Raw genomic sequence first — 18,000 nt, 5'->3', positions numbered from 1 at the left:
CAGAGCATAATAACCATGTTCCATGCACTACAACAGTTGTATGCATAGAGACTACTCCTCACACCTGTACATGGCAGTTGAAGTCCCACACCCACTGTTATTCAATATAACCACCCCATTATTCAGTGAATACGCATATACTTGATTTCTGTGAAAATTCAAGATTTTGACTTTGGCTCATCTTCAGAAATTTAGAGGGGTGTATCATTTTCAAAACACCAGGCTTGAATTAGTATGATTTGATCACTTGTGTTTTGGAAAAACAAACAACCCTCTAAAACAAAGCTGCATGCATAAATATGAATCAATAATGCCATGTAGATATGATAAATGTGGATGACACAGGCTTGATTTAATATCATTTGTACTGTATTGTACATGTTTCTGATTAATCAGTTGCATTAAACTATACAGCCTTAATAATGTAAAGTAGTTACCAATAAAGGATGAAGAAGCTGATAATATATATTTACGTAAACAGAACAAGAAAGGGGTTGCTTCACTTTTTGATGCAATCATATTATGGCCTACATTTATTCCTTCATTATAAGTTATTAAAATAGTAAAGTGCAGTTATCACATTTGTTTAAGTCTGCATAACAGTGTAATCAGCACATTTTATGACAAAGCAAATGACTAAACATGAAAATCCACAAAATACTTTATTTTTATATCATGTTCCTTTAGTTTCTACTTTTCAATTAGTTAATATATTGTGCTTCTTGTTTTTGTTAGGTTTCAGTAATATAATATAGCATTTTGGAAAAAATATGCAATACAGCAACCCAGAGCTGGAAGTCAAAATCGCAAATATCTCCACAGCAACAGTAAACTTTCCCTTTGTGGATAAATAAGCAGGGATGAAGGCCAGCCAAACACAAACAAATATTATCATGCTGAATGTGATGAACTGAGCTTCATTAAAAGATGCAGGTAATTTCCTAGCAAGGAAAGCAACCACAAAGCTTATACTTGCCAAAACACCAAGGTAACCCAGCATACCCCAAAAAGTAGAAGTAGAGCCTTCATTACACCCAATTATAACCTTGTTAAGGTATGATGTTGTATTTATTTCCAGGTAAGGTCTTGCACTGCTATACCACACAACACAGATCACAATTTGAAGTGTAACACAAACAAGAATAATAGTGTTTGGCAGCTTTTGTCCAACCCACTTTCTTAAACTACTGCCTGGCTTTGTTGCCTTAAATGCTATGACAACCATAATAGTTTTGGCCAGTACACAGGCTATACAAAATGTAAATATTATACCAAAGGCTGCCTGACGCATAATACATGTCATCATTGTGGGCTGCCCAATGAAAATTAATGAGGAAAGAAAACATAATATAAGTGCAAGTAAGAGTAAGTAGCTCAGTTCACGGTTATTGGCCTTCACAACTGGAGTATCATGATTTTTGATGAAGATTACAAGAACAGAAAGTGGAAGTATTGCACTAATACAAGCAGTAATGGCCAAGGTTGCACCCAACAACTCTTCATAGGATAAAAACTCAGTTTCTTTTAGAATGCATCTGTCTCTTCTTTGGTTAGGCCAGTAATCGACTTGGCATTTTTGACATTCACTGGAACCTGAAAAGCAAAAGCATAAAGAGATGCAATTAATTCAACAGCCAAATAGCATGGCTGTAAATAACGGTAAAGTGCACTTGCTTACGCTTGGTACATTCCTTCTGCAGATGATTTATTTATATATCTATTTATTTATTTTGTGTGTGTTCATCTTAAGAACAGTGAAATGAAAACAAGACAGCAAGTCTACTAAAAAGATAAGAAAAAAAAAAGCATGCATAGTTGCAACATTCAGTTATTCACTCTAAATTTGTATTCCCTTCTTCTGCTGATCACTGTTTATTTCCTTTTTCCTTAGGCATGTTTGCTTGAAATGTTTTTCCTATACCTGCTTGTTCACTATTTCTTGTAGCGATGTGTGTGGCCTCAGACTCTAGTAATATATACTAACTCTGAAACCACATCATCTGAGACAAATTGCAAGGAGTTTTTATAATTCAAATAATAATTACACGTTGTCTGATGAGCAGTGACTTCGGAATGAGAATCACAAAGTTAAGAGGAGTACAGTGATATGCAGGATTTATCGCCCTGCAAAACCATTAGGGCATCAAAATGAGCATTACAATATAGTACTCTGTTAAAACTGCAATTATGCAATTCCTCCCTATTAATATTTTAAAACGTGCACGCTGATTGGCCAGCCCAACCAACATGCCCGTTGTAAATCCCACAATATACCAACGGAAAAATGTTCAGTCACCCGGACCTTTTTCTGTTGGTATAAACTGCCCCCAAATCTTTTTTTTGTATAATAAAAAAAAAAAGAGAGAGAAAAAGGAGCAACTGAGACTTTCTTTTCTCCGTTGCTTCCATTTCAAAGCCTTGATGTACTGGGTATGTGTGGGAACGCAAGTTCTATACGCATGCGCAGTACATCAAAAAGCAGAATCAGTATACCACAACCGGCAGAAGAACAGCAATCCACCGTTATACAAAGACATTATTTAAGAAAAGTAAGTATTTTTTTTCTTAAATAATGTCATTGTATAATAGCAATAACCGACTCCGTGGTTGTGGTATATTGAAGATTTACCCAAGGTTGGCTTTGTTTAAACCACACCAACCATGGGTAAATCTTCAATATACCACACCACGTCGTCGGTTATTGCTTAATGATCACATAAAGTAGTACAGGTGTCCTCTAGACTGAACAATTTCCCAGACTACACACACACCACAGATACACATGCAGGAGAGCTCTGGTCACTGAAGAACTACCTCCTAGACAGCAGACCAATATAACTATAGTAGGCAAAAAATGAAATAAATGCACACATAAATGATTTAATGTATATCTTCCCAAGCTATATTGTCCTGACAATCACAGATGTGGTTATGACTGTATTACCATCTCTTTCACCACTAGCAGGATGGCAAAATATGTTCTCTTCTGGGACAGCTACAACATAATGCACTCTTGAATCTAGTGCATCATGTGTTTAACTCCTCCTCTCCAACTGTGAGACTCTGACAATTTCAAAACAGTCTGCCATTTAAAGTAGAGTGCCCAACCTATTTTTGGATTTCCTCCTCTCTGCGCTGGAAGTGTGATCAGAGCAATAGAGGATTTCACAGTTATGTGGGTGTTTCCACCTTTTATTCTGTCAGTGGATTTACTGATTGTGATATTTTGACATTGTTTGCCCTGACACCACAGCTATTTCTTCTAAAGATATATAACATGAGAAGATGCACAAGTTACAGGATTTGTCTCCTCAAAATATTTAGGTTGCAGCAAAGAAACCCAAAACATACTGTTAGAAAAAAGCATTTTACTGCTTTATGAGTTTGATGTCTTCTGTATCCTAAGAAGGACGTATGAAATGAAGACCTGCCGAAGTCAATGAGACAAGATGATTTGGGTTCAGTCTAAGTAGATTATCTGGACTGATATATGGAACTGTATCAATTCAACAATCCTACCGGAGCTGATACGCTGGTGAAATAGAACCAGAACACTTGACTCTTACTAGCCTCAGCATTTATCACTTCAAGCAGATTTATGCAGAATCATTAGCCTCCCATGGTCAGTCATTTTTTTTATTTGTTCTAAATCTAACAAGACTGCAAGGTAAGTCCCACTGAAAAGCTAAAAGTAAATTGAATGTAACTTGTGCTACACTCAGTGACTTGTGGTATTATTTGTACATGATGATCAAGCAAGGATGATGGTGAATCTGTCTTTCCACTGCGCTTACAAGTACAGTACCTTTATTCATGGTAGATAGTTTACTTTTTTTATTTCATTTTCTGTACTATCCCTCATTACTTTGTTGTAAATAATGTTAGTAGACCCTTTTCTCTCCAACTCTGCTAATGTCTGTGTTCACTTCCTGCTATACTCCATATTTAATACAACCTGTATGTCACCTTATGTGAGCCCGTTCTTATGGGAAGTACAGTTGTGCAAGTTGAACTTACCATGATAGTAGATGTTTGAATGATCAGTGCAGCAGTAGCCTCAGCTTTATGGGTTATATCCCACCAAGATTATAACAACCGGCCAGTTTCTAAAACATCAGGGCACCTTCCATGTACCCAAACTGTCAAGCAGCTCCAGCTGGGCTGACTAAAAGTCAAGTTTGGGCTGAAAGCCCTACAGGGCTTTCCTGCCAGAATAGAGAGGGAGGCTGAGCCCTGAAAGGGTAATACTAGGAACAACAAAAAAATAAATGTCAACACCCTGGCATAAAAAAAAAAAAAAAAAAAACACCAAAAAACAAGGGGGTGAAGGGAGGGAGTGGCTACTAAACAGTGATCATTCGAACATCTACTGTTATGGTAAGTTTAACATACACAACTGTACTATGTTCATCATATAAATCACTGCTACAGTAGCCTTAGCAATATGGGTAGATTACCTTAGCTAACTACATTTAGGAGGTGGAAGCAAAGTCCTAGCAAAGCTTAATCTGGACCTAGAGAAGGAATCAAGCATATAATGCTTTGTAAAAGTATGTACTGAGGACCAAGTAGCAGTTTCCCTAATGCTTATAGAATCCAGCCATTTCCAAAAAGCAATAGATTTTTTTTATTTATTTATCACAGTTTGATGACTGGGATAGTCCACTGGGCCTGGAAGAGCCCATTTTTACTGGAGGCCCGGGGAGAAAAGCTCCACAGGATATAGACAATTTTACAATAGTTATACAAAAGTAAATAAAGTAGTAGAACAGTGAAAAATACAGAGATAATATACAATTTGTTAAAAAAGTCAGAACATTTCTATTCCTAGGTTATGATTTACAAAAGTGAGATTCATGTAGTCTAAAAATATTAAAAGTTCATTTCAGATGAAGAAAAACATGTAAGTAAAACATTTGTGTACAGATAAAAAAATGATGAGGCCAAGGATCTAGTAGATTGGGCCTTGACCATGCCTGGAATAGTTTTATTACTGTGAATATAACAAAAGGTAATAGCTTTAGACAACCATTTGGAAACAATCTGTTTACCTTCACAAGAAATGAAAAATTGATCTGAATATCTGAAAGATTTAGTTCTGAAAAGATAGTACCTCAGTTGTCTGTGGACATCAAAGGTATGAAGTATCTTTTCTCCCTCAATTTTAGGTGCAGGAAAGAAAATGGGGAGATGGATAGTTTGGCCTAAAGTAAACTCAAATACCACTTCAGGCGTGAAAGAAGGATTGGTTCTCAAAGGATCTTGTCCCTATGGAACATAAGATAGGGTTGACTCACCATAAGAGCTTAGAAACCCAGATACCCTTCTTGCAGAGATCAGAGTAATCAGTAAAACTGTTTTTCATGTTAAGAACCTGAAGTCAGCCAGATTAGCTGGTTCAAATGGAGCAAGTGTTAGTTTCTCTAACACAAAACTAAGATCTCAAGAAAGGGCCAATGGTTTACTTAGAGGCTGCTTATGCAAAACTCCTTCAAGAACATTTTGACATGAGACAACATTGAAAGAGGAGGATCCATTATCATAGATGCTGAAATGGCAGATAAATGAACCTTGAAACAGAAATAAGAAAGGCCATTGGATAGTAACTCACACAAATGTTGCAAAACTGGGGAACAACTAGCCCTGAATGGGTGCTGATTATGTTGTTGGCAACAACTAGAAAACCCTTTTCATTTTCTAGTAGCAGGCTTTCTTGCCTCCTTAAGTACCTGTTGCATGCCCTCAGTAAAAGGTGTCTTAAAGGAATTAAAACCCTATCATCCAGGTAATCGAGTGAAGATGACTGATGATGCAGTGTAACAAACATCCGTTGTTCTTAGGTCCAGTCTGTGAGGAAACTTGTGGTAACTGCTACTGGTCATTTTGAAAAGAAAGGAGAACCACAGTCATCTGGGCTAGAAGGGAGTCACCACAATGATCTTTGGAGAATTCTTTCTGAATCTTCAGAAGTACCCTGGATATTAGTGGAAAGGGTAGAAAAGCATACAGGAACATTCCCATCCAAGGAAAAGAAAAGGTAACAAAAAATAATAAAACGTCCAAACACAGATGATAAACACCAATTTAATGGCACAATGATAAGTGAAAAACAGACAATATGTCCCAAAGACTGAGCCCTTTCACCATAACAGATGGCTTCATCAGAGTACAATGGGAAAAAAGTTCACAATTTAAATAACAAACCACTCTACAAGCTGACCAATCCACAGAGAATGAAATAAAATGACATCATCAAACACTAAATACAGATGCTTAAAAGCACACGACCCGAGTTGAAAAATGAATAATAAAATGAAAATATAAAAATGTATTCTACAACATGTAATGTAAATCTTTTGTACTTAAAAAAGATGTTTGAATGGCATGTTTAAAAAATGTCCTAAATAACACATGCTTTTTGTTTTAAAATTGGAAGAATGGCAATGCTGTCATTCAAACCTGGGGTGTGTGTGGCATTAAGCCTAAGTTGCCACTTTGTCTCAAGATTTTCCACTTTTAATTTCATGTCACCCCCCTCTCTCATTGGAGGTTACTTTATCAATCACAAAAAATATAAATTTCTTGAATTTTACACAAGTTATGTTATTCCTGTATAATGCATTATGAACATTATTTGTCTTAATAGCCTTTACATGTTCAGTTATTCTTTCCCTGAGTCTCCGAATAATTTTGCCCACATAGAAACTTGTACAGCTGGTGCATGTTGCTACTACATACTATGTTAATGTAATGTTACCTTCACCTGCGGGCAGCATAAAGTACGGTTGTAACCAGGGGTAGACACATAGGAGCCATCATTGATGAACTTACAAGTGCTGCATGTCTCACACTTGTACATTCTAGATACTTGATTCTTTCGGGTGGGGTTCTCTATAATATTTTTAACATTCCTTCCCCTACTGAACACTATCCTGGGTTTAAAACCAAGTATGTTCTTGTGTACCTCATTTAAACCCAAATGCCATGCATTGTTAATAGCCACTACTAAATCTTGGGCAAGATGATTATATCTTAAAACCATTGTGGCACTGTTGTTATTCTGGGTGTTTATCATTTTGTCATGTACTCTAGAACATAAAATTGGCTGATACAAAGTATCCCTCTTCTTCAATACCTCATGTTTCACTTTTAAAGTTAGTTTGAGGGGATAACCCCTATCCAAAAACATCCCAACCAACTTAAATAACTCAACTTTAAAGGTATCATAGTTGCTCACCAAACTAGACAATCTAACCATCTGGCCTTTGATGATCCCTTTCTTCTGATGGTGGGGGTGACAACTATAAAAGTGTAACATTGAATTAGAGAAAGTTTTCTTCCTATAAATGTTACTTTCAAGAATCCCCTCATCTTTGTTTAAATGTATGTCAAGATAGTTGATTTCACTAGGATGCCAAAAACTGGTGAACCTAAAAAAAGGAGTTGTACTGTTTAAAAATTCTAAAAACTCCTTAGCTTCCTGCTCATTCCCTTTCCAAAGAATCAATATATCATCAAAAAACCTGTTGTAAAGCAGAATCTTGGACATGAATCTAAAGGAAAAAATAAACTTATCTTCCCAATGTAGGAGTACTAGGCTGGCAAACATGGGAGCACACTTTGCTCCCATGGCCATCCCTGCTATTTGATGGTGTTTCCCCTTCAAACTGTAGAAAGTCATTCTTCAGAATTAATTCCATAAGGTCGACTAGCAGATTAATCCTGGTCTTAACCAGAGACTTACTTCTTAACAGACTTTCTCTGAAATAATTCAAACCTTCATCATGAGGTATAGTGGAAAATAAATTAACCACATCTATAGTGAGAAATGAAAATGTTTCAGATACCTCAACCACCCTAAGTCTCTCCAAACAGTGCCATGAGTCCCTCAAGATGTGCTCTACTTCACCCAATACATTTGTAGTCAATTCATCAACAAAGGCTGTGAGGGGTTCAGTTTTGGAATCCCTTGCTGCCACCGTAGGTCTAAATGGCAGATTTGAAGTAGATTTGTGAGTTTTGGGTATTCCAAAAATCACTGGCATAGAAGGATGTTCAACAGAGAGATACTTAAATTCATGTTCATCAAGAGTCCCTTGAAATAATGCATCCAACAAGAAAAGATCAATTTTGGAATATGCCCTGTTGATCTCATTAATACTGGCCCTGTTGTAGGTTGACTAGTCATTCAAAATCTCAGACATCCTAAACACATAGTCGTACTGTGACATGATGACCATACCACCCCCCTTGTCAGGTTTCATCAACCGCAAATTATGGTTGTTTGCTAAACTGTACAATGCCCTTCTTTCTTCAATAGTCAAATTGTCATGTGCTTCTTGTTGTTGTTTAAAATCCTTCTTAGTTCATTCTCACATAACCTTTCAAACAAAAGTATATCCACATTGTTAGGTGCTATAAACAAACTACTTCTCTGCAGTGGTGCTTTCACTCTGTAGTCTGCATTATCTTTGAAAAACAACTTCAAATTGAGTTGCCTAGTAAACAGTTTCAAACTAGTTAACACATCAGCTAAGTCCAAAGTAAAGTCTGGAACAAATGTTGTGCCTTTACTCAATAAAATGCGATAAGTGTGGTTAAGTAACAAGTCAGTGTAATTGTATATAATGAAATCACCTTTCATAAAAATATCACACTCAAAAGACTCAACAGATGTAACACTGTTAGCATTAAACTCAGGGTCAAGACTAGAGTCACTCAAATTGTCATTGTTGTTTAATGTTTCTTCAGATTCGCCCCAGGCCTCTGTTGCTCCTGTAATAATAATTGCAGGGAAAGTGGCCTGCATACTCTTTGTTGTATGGGCCCACTTTCCCCCTGTTTTTCAAACATTCTAACCTCCTTGGCCCTTCATTCTTCTCCAAAAAATAGTCATTAGCTACAACAGGTGCCTCAGCGTCTTCCCTTGCGTCTGTTTGCACAGTTCCAGATGGAGACCCACCACCTTTGTAACCATCCTTATAATCGACTGGATAAGCCTGGTCATGTTTGTAATCATCAGAGTCCCTGATAAGCTTTTTTTGTTTGGTGTTAGTATTATTTTTTACAAAGTTATCAACATCTTTGAGTACCTGATTATATTTGTTCAAATACTCAGAAAAAAGGAGATCGTTAACTATATTTTGATTGAGAACATTAATTTCATTTTCCAAAACAGCCAACTTGCTAGTGTTATGCTTAATGATAATTTTGACCATCTCCAGACCAGTACTATTGAATAAATCAACCAACTCACTGTATGGTGGTGAATTAACCTTGATGCCCATAGGTAGTTTACATATACGAAGTCCCTTTGGAACTTGTTTCAGTGTTAATGATTTACTTAGAAATGCGTTGCCAAGTTGCAAACCTCTATATTTCTTGACAGACTTTTCGAATAAATCCAGTTGTTTGCTAAGTGTCGGCTGCTCGTTCCTCTCCTCATTCAAGTCCGAGAAACTCCCAATAGGCATCAGCAACCACTCACTGAAGTCCCACCTTTGTGGAGGTTGACGTTGATTCGATTGGTCAGAAGCCACCCTTCCATCCATAGGTGACGTATGTAGAGTAAATAGTTCTGCTTGCATCCTGGTAAGCATAGCGTTTACTGGACTGTCAGGAGCAGCCGTCCCTCCTCTGGAATTGAGGGCTGTTAATTTCTGTACAGACAAGGCAAGTTCACCTATGACAGCTTCCATAGTAAAAATATCACTGAACCAGAGAAACGGAGTCAATCGTTGGTCGGAAAAAAACAGTCCCAAATGATCCAAAACTTTAAATGAAACAAAAACTAGCAACAAAAAATAATAAAATGTCCAAACACAAAAATAATAAAATGATAAACACCAATTTAATGGCACAATGATAAGTAAAAAACAGACAATATGTCCCAAAGACTGAGCCCTTTCACCATAACAGATGGCTTCATCAGAGTATAATGGGATAAAAGTTCACAATTTAAATAACAAACCACCGTACAAGCTGACCAATCCACACAGAATAAAATAAAATGACATCATCAAACACTAAATACAGATGCTTAAAAGCACACAACCCGAGTTGAAAAATGAATAATAAAATAAAAATATAAAAATGTATTCTGCAACATGTAATGTAAATCTTTTGTACTTAAAAAAGCATGTTTAAAAAATGTCGTAGATAACATATGCTTTTTCTTTTAAAACTGAAAGAATGGCAATATTGTCATTCAAACCTGGGGGGGTGGCATTTAGCCTAAGTTGCCACTTTGTCTCAAGATTTTCCACTTTTAATTTGATATCACTCCCTCACTTCTGTCTTCAAGCCTTTTTGCATGGGGTCTTGGAACAGAATCTTACCATTTGATTGTTCAGAGAAGTGGCACAGAGGTGTACTTGAGGAGCTACCCACAGATGGATCAAATCTTGGAAGATCCTCTTATCTAGTTTCCATTTGTGGGGGTCTGCTGTGGACCTGCACGGCTTATCTACCACACAATTATGCTCTGACAGAATGTAGGATGCCTGTAGAGTGAGATTGTGTTGTGAAGCTATATCTCAAGCTAACATGGCTTGCCTGCAAAGGGGATACAAACTGGTTCCCCCTTGGTTGTTTATGTACCACATAACTGTGGTATTGTCTAGAACCACATGACGAGATCCTGGGGACCAAAGATGGCTCTGAGAGGTGAGTGCCTTGATCAGGGTAAGCTTCCCCTTGATATTTATGTGCTTGTTGCTGTCCTTGGTGTCCCATACCCCCTGCACATTTATTCATCCTAAAACTGCTCCCAATGCAAAGTTTGAGATGTCTGTGGTGACTGCTTTGGAAGTGGAAAGAGAAACCTGAATTTCAGTATGTCTGTTTTCTATATCAAATTATTTCTCTTCTGACAAATACCAGCAATGTAATTTGAAATGATAAGGGGTGTTGATGCTGGACCAAAGAGATTTCAGATACCACCATATCTTTCTCACGTGGAATCTTGGCAAGGGTATCATGGAAATCACAGATCTCACCCAACAGAGATATTCCTGACACTTTGAAAAATACTTTGCAAAGACAGGCAAGTCATCTAAATATGGAAAATGAGTATACCATGTAGTCTGCAATGGACTATAATGGGAGCTAAACACTTTGTGAACACTTTTGGTGCAATAGATAGTCCAAAGGGTAAGAAGATTCCTGATAATGTAACCCAGATACACAAACCTTAAGAAAAGTCTGAAGTCTGGCTGAATGAGGATGTGATGATAAACATCTTTTACGTTTAGTGTTATGAGGACAATTGAAAGAGGAAGAAGAGGTGACAGGTTGTGAAGTGACATCATTTGAATTTGGGGACTATAACTAACAAGTTTAGGAAAGAATGATCCAGTGCTCGTCTCCAAGCCTTTTCTTTCCTTGTAACTAGGAACATCAATAAATAAAAATCCTTCCTCACCTGGGAAGGAGGGACTGGTTTTATTAATCCTTGAGACAGCGTGTAATGAAGAACAGATGAAAACAAGAGTCTGATATGAAGTATGAGGAATAACCCCCTGGAAAGAAGAAATTTCTCCACTGTCATCTGTAACCTTGATGAATGATCTTGTCTGAAGCATCTGCTGCCAAAGAGAAAAATCGAGATTCAGACTTTCTGGAAGACTGGACAAGGTGGAAGGGGGTCACAAGGGTCACAAGGTCTCTTGAATAGTCATTCATACTTGCTGGACTTTCCTTTGTTTTGGGAGGTTCAAGACTTCTTTTTGGACCCCTCCCTGTTGCCATTTCTTCATAAATGTCTGTTTACCTGAATTTTGTTGAGACTGTTTAGTCTGTTTTTGCCAAAATTGGATGAGGAGAAAAAAAACTCTCTAGGACAATTTGGAAAAACGGACTGAAAATCCCTGCATCAGCTTTCCCCTTTCATCACACGTTTTGATCATCTCTACATCAGAGATGATCAAACACTAAATCTTTTATCAACTGGAGAATTTAAAATTTAATTTTTAGCATCATCTGGTAGGTTCTGAGAATGCAGCCATGCAAACCTCCTCAAAACAGTACCAGTGGCCATGGCCCTGAAGAAGTATCAATAGAGTCACACACACATTACAAACAATGAGTGGTGATCTTTTCAACAGAATAAACAACATTATTTAAATGAGAGTTTTCCTTGCAAGAAGAAATTGCAGGTAAAATATTTGTCATATTTCAGAATTTGCCAGAACAAAGTTCAACATATGAGCCTGTCAACTCAAAATTCTGAAAATCAAAGTTGCAGAGGTATACACTTTTTCCTATACCTATTAAAGAGTTGAACTGGAATTAACTAAGTGCTCAGCAGCAGTAGGATCAATGAAATCTGTACCTACTGAGTCAGGTTTTTGAATAGTGTGTAAAAATTTAGAAGACTTTTAGGGCAGCTGGCTATCAGGAAAATTGTAGGTGGTAATACACACCTTCTAAAGCTGACAGGATAGAAGGAATGGGTATAGGTTATTGAAATCCTTCTGTAGCAAATCACAGTATTTCTGTGAGACGGAGAAACCTCAGTGCTCTCCCAGTAACAACACTGGCAAATTCTAGCAATAGTTTCAGAGAAAGAGGAACCCTCACATGGAGAATCAGAAACTGAGCTCTCCTCTGAGTCTGAAACAGAAATCTAAGAAAAATAAACTGTACACATCCCTTCATCTCCCCGTTTAGATCCTGAATCCTGAATCTCTTCAGAAAAAGAGGAATCACTCTTTCTTTTATCAGAAACTACTTTACACTTGAATTAAACCCTGAGCCACACCCAGTAAACCACTCCTATCCAAAGAAATATGAGGAAGAGTAGATACATGTTTGGTTTTCTGTTTCTTTTTGACATGAAAAATGAGCCCATCCATGCTACTAGTGGCTGAAACTGTTTCTCCATGGATGGGAATAGCATACAGACACAACAGGGAAACCTTCCCTGTTCTCTATTCCAGGACCAACAAGAATGGCTCTCCTCTACCCATGGAGGGGACCCCAGCAGCCACAGAGGATGTGGGTAACCATCTGTCCATAGTGGCTGTAGGTGCTACACCAGAAGGGTCTGGGGTAAAAGATGAGTGGTCTGAGTTATAAGAAATGGTCACAGCAGAGTCATCTACCTGTGGCTGAGGCAAATTGCTATCCTGCTCTAATGGCAAAAGCTGTTTGCTTAATGTTTTTCCTTGGCTGAAAAAAAGGACTTACCATGGACCAGTACTCTGTTCCAGGGTCAAGCAGAAAATTGTGTCTCTTTCCTGGGGAAGACAACAGCAATTGCCAGTCAATACTACCAGTTCACAAAAGTTACTTTTGTCAGAAAAAAATACAATAAAAAGCACTTTAAAACACTATACCAGCCTCATAAAAGACAAGTAAGCAGAATTTCTGTTCAGAAAAATGTTTTTGGATACTTTACACTACTTTTAGACTGACTGGGAAAAATGAGTGTTCTATTTAAAAGTACATTACAGTCACGAGACAGTCCATTAAATACAAAACACTCCTAGCTTCAAAATAATTTTCTTGAAGTGGAAAGTAATAAAATATCAACAAAATTAAGAAAATGCAAAGCAAACAAAAAAGCCCAAAGAATTAACTGTATTGTGTGAAATAAATCCAAACTAAGTAATAAAAGAGCACACACACACACACACACACACACACACACACACACACACACACACACACACACAAACACACACAACTGAATAAAACAACTACCATGTAAAAATAGTTGTTTTTAATAGTAAAAGTAACAGTAACAGTCTCATTTTATTACATGAACATATCATGTTAAGACATATAGAATAGTTACATTGCTGACCATTATTTACAGCTCCAGATTTATTCTGGATGGCATTCAAAAGCCAATAAAGAGTAAGGGAGAGAGAACATACAAACATGTTTTGTCCTAATGCATACCATTATAAAAACAAAACACTATGAAAAATGTGTATTATTCATTTAGAAAGAGTCCTGTGGCACTGAAATGGAACAGTAGAACAAAGATGACTGCTCAGGTAAAGCAATCTTTAATTTATGTAGTAAAATATTGCCTTTGTGGGCCTGAGTTGTCTCTTAAAATAGCTTGGTGACCATCCTGCATACCTTTTTATCAAATATGAGTCAATCAATCAATCTTACATCTGTTCCTCTAAATCAATTTCATGAACATCAACAGTCAATCACTTCAACTTTGTACCTGGAGTTTATAACCCTTGGTAGCTAGTTAAATTGCATTAGATATATATGTAGTCTAATTGGTATCTTTTGAATCCCCTGATATATTTCTTCTTTTAACCCTTCATAAATCCTATGGATTTTGGAAGAACTATGAGACTTAGAGTTAACCACTCATTCAGATAATTTTGTTACAGTTATCCAGTACTCTTTCCATGAAAAAGTATTTCTAATGTCTGCCATGAGCATTTTATCCTTAATATGATAGCCATGCCTAATCTTCCCTCTTGCTTTGTTTTTGATCTGTTTGCCATCACCTTCTCCCTTATCTTACTGCCTTATGCAACAGTATCATGTCAACACTTTAATGACTCTGTTTATATGAACATCGACGTAGCTCTTGCTTTGTCCACATTGTAAGCTTTCCTTGCACCTTCTTATCTAGCTTGATATTGCAAAGCCACCATAACTGAATATGTAGGGCTTCATAATGGGTCTCTAGATGGTTAATGTAACCTCCTTGTGCTTGGAGTCATTGAAGTCCATTCCCTTAAGGATACAGCCTAACATCTAACTGGCCATAGTGCCACATTTCTCAGCTTGTTTCTCCTTACCTGTGTTATTAGGGTCACTAAACATATGCAATGTTCTAAACTGGGATTATAAGGGTCACTACTCCCATGAGTATTCTATGTCAGGATTATTAGAGCCAAGGTAAATTATTTATTTATTTAAGTACTTAACCTTATGTGCATTAAACCTCTGAAACTACTTCTAAGCCCACTTCTCTGGTCACTTTTGAAGGCTTGCTTTCCCATTTGCCTCTGTCTTTTCTGTCTTAAAATAATCTGCAAATAAGTTAAATGTTTTCTCTGAACTCATTATCATGTGGGGTACAAAGATGTCTAAGAGCATTGGTACCAGAAGTACTCCATATGGAACCCATCTAACCATAACTCTTTCCATAGAAGGTGACCTCTAATTTCTATTCTTTGTTTCTTGCCACATAAGCAGCCTTCTATCTATTTAGGCAACTTTTGTTTTATTCCATGTTCCTTCAGTCTGGTTACCTCTCCCCTGTAAGAGACTTGGTCAAAGGCTTTATTAAAGTCAGTGCATGCAAGATGTATTTATTTATTTTCCATTTGTTAACCGGGAATAATCCAACTGGACCAGGTCCATTTTCAGTGGATGCCCAGGGAGAAAAGCTCCACAATTAACATATAGAAAGAAGTTAAGAGAAAGATAGTACAGCAAAACCACAGATTACTTGCAGGCAGAGACATACAAAATTAGTTATCTATAGTTCACTGACATTGCAAAAATGTACTGTTTTTAGATAAATAGTTACATGTATAGTACAACTGACATAATAGAAAGATGCTATTATTGGAAAGTAGTTACATACAGTTTAACATTTTACATTTGCTACTATTAAGGACAGTGAATCTAATAATATTGTATTTGCCAGTCTCAAGTATAACCAAGTTAGAAAACTGAATTAGCTTGGACTGACATGATGTTTTTTTACAAGCCTATGTTAATAATTATCCTGAAATGTGTTAAAATAACAATCTCCAGGATTTAATAAAATCTGTGTAGGCACTGTGTAGAGCCTACATGGAATGTATCAATGTACACGGCCACAGTTCCTCCTTGTCAATGTGCCATGCATATTATTGATGGCACACTGCTGAGGGAGAGCATATGAACAGGACTATTGAATCAGGTAGGGAGAAGTGCAGAGGCTATCCATGGTTGTGAATGCCTGGTCAGATGTTATGTACAGGGTGAGGTTCCTTCTAATGTTCTCCACTACTGTTAAAATCCTGTGAAGGTGTCTTATATGTATGATATATGTTTATGAAGTGCTTGTTGTTAGAATACTTACATTATGTAATTGTTTTTTTTTGTATTGCTATATGTTTGTGTGGCGCAGAGCACAGCAATGCCACGCTGCGCTTACATATAGACAGCTGACACCTGCAACACATCTAAAAATAGAAACTGGATTTAATTAATTATAATTAATTTTTTATTTTTTTAATTGTTGTTTGCATGGCATGAAGTGCAGCAAGGTCGAGCATTGCTTAAACATACATAACCGACACCTGCCAGACATCTAAAAGTAGAAACTGGATGTAATTAATTATTTATTTCTAGTTATGTTTAAGCTTCATTGAATGGTGTGGGGTGATGCTCAGCAACCCTAACAGGTAGCCTAATAGTATACATGAAGGTAAATTAGTTTTCATAATATCCAAGTAGCTAAATAGGTAAAGTTACAGCCTAATGCTTAGTAGGTCCTGGGTTCAAGTCATAACATGTCTGTAATTTAATTTACTGTTTGTGTTTAATTTTAAAAACAAATTTGTTAAATATGGCAGTGCTGCACTGTGTTGACTACTGCTTAAACATGTTAACAGCTACTACTGTTTGTGTGGTGCTAAGCTTCACTAAAACCACTGTTGTGTGAGTTTTCATGCTGCTTAGCTCTGCTTAGCTGGTTTGCGCAATGCTAAGAGATGCAACACTTTTTTTGAATGTTGCTCAATGATGTGTAAGGGCAGGAAAACAGCCTATATTACTAGCAATAGGAGGGAATTCTGTAACATTCTTTGATGTCTGCTTATCTGCTGATATACCAGGTGGTGTTGGAGAAGGTGTGCGCTTTCAGCAATGAGATGGGGTGTGCAGGAGTCCATGTTTTTTGTTGGGCTCTGGTATGGAATTATGAATCCAGGTTGATACAGGGTGGTTTCCATGGCTTGGAATGTAAGGCAGAAGTCTAGGACTGGTGAGCCAGGGAACTTACCAATGCTACTGGCATCCCCTGCACTGATGAGCAGTGTCATCACTATTATGACAACCTGAAGAGGAGAAAGGGGAAACCTTGGACATCTGAGTCCAAGAGGTTAAAGATGGGCATGCCTCATAAATATATCAGCATGTTTTCTACTCTTTTACCAAAATGCAAGCTAAATGTATGCAAAACTGGTGTGCATAACAGTGTGCTTCTCTCCCAACAGCTGCAGCTGGGAGGACTTTTAATGTTCAGTCCCACACCGGACGCCTGGCCAGGTTGCACCATGAGATTGGTAAATATGGATTTATTATGCTAACTGTAGTGCAGTAAGAAATAAAGAGTAAACACTTTACTGCAATAAAGTATACACAATAAAAACTGTGGTGCAATAAATGGGCAATTAGAGCTGTAGCGCAATAAATGAACAACAACAACTGTATTGCAATAAACAATAAACAATAAACAATAACAATAATAGTAAGCAAACTGATGTACAGCATGATTGTAGTATCATAACAATTGTAATAGATATCTATGCATTGCATGTCTATGGTAAGGTTGCTGCAGTCAATTGTAACCCTGTAATAGCTAGAGAATCCAAGCCTAATGGCCTGCAAACTGTATTGCTCAACTCATAATATGGTCCAAGGCTGTCTCCAGGCCAATATCAGTCACATAATGCTCTCTGTTCTTCCTACTCCAGGTAATAAAGATATATTTGTGAGGTAGCCCACTCTATGGGCAGATATTGTGTGTGGATTTCACATAGAATTATCAGCAATACCAATAAAGTGCTAAGCAGCATTGTTGATTCCTAAATAAATCTGTCTTAATGTATACAATACAGCTGTACTCCTTGCATGTGTGTTCTACTGTCACTGCAGTCAAGTATAACACTGTAATAGCTCCAGAATGCAAAATGAATATCCTGTAACATGTGTTGCTCAACTCATAGTATGGTTCAAGGCTGTGCCCAGGCCAATTTCAGTCATATATAATGCTCTTATTTTCTTCCACTCCAGGAACAAAAG

General features: G+C 37.2%; 1 protein-coding gene across 1 annotated transcript in view; it reads right to left on the bottom strand.

The window, feature by feature from the left end:
• Positions 1-397: 397 nt before the first annotated feature.
• Positions 398-18,000, bottom strand: part of LOC122791484 (extracellular calcium-sensing receptor-like) — a 108,566-nt gene continuing 90,963 nt past the window's right edge. Inside the window, exon 5 of the mRNA XM_044059227.1 lies at positions 398-1,593. Coding sequence (XP_043915162.1) covers positions 698-1,593 — 896 coding nt within the window. The 3' untranslated portion in view covers positions 398-697. The remainder of the gene's footprint in view (positions 1,594-18,000) is intronic.

The sequence above is a fragment of the Protopterus annectens genome, chromosome 17.part0, assembly GCF_019279795.1.
Source record: "Protopterus annectens isolate FY-2018-M chromosome 17.part0, PAN1.0, whole genome shotgun sequence".
NCBI lineage: Eukaryota > Metazoa > Chordata > Ceratodontiformes > Protopteridae > Protopterus > Protopterus annectens.
This window is presented reverse-complemented; position numbering and strand designations above follow the sequence as displayed.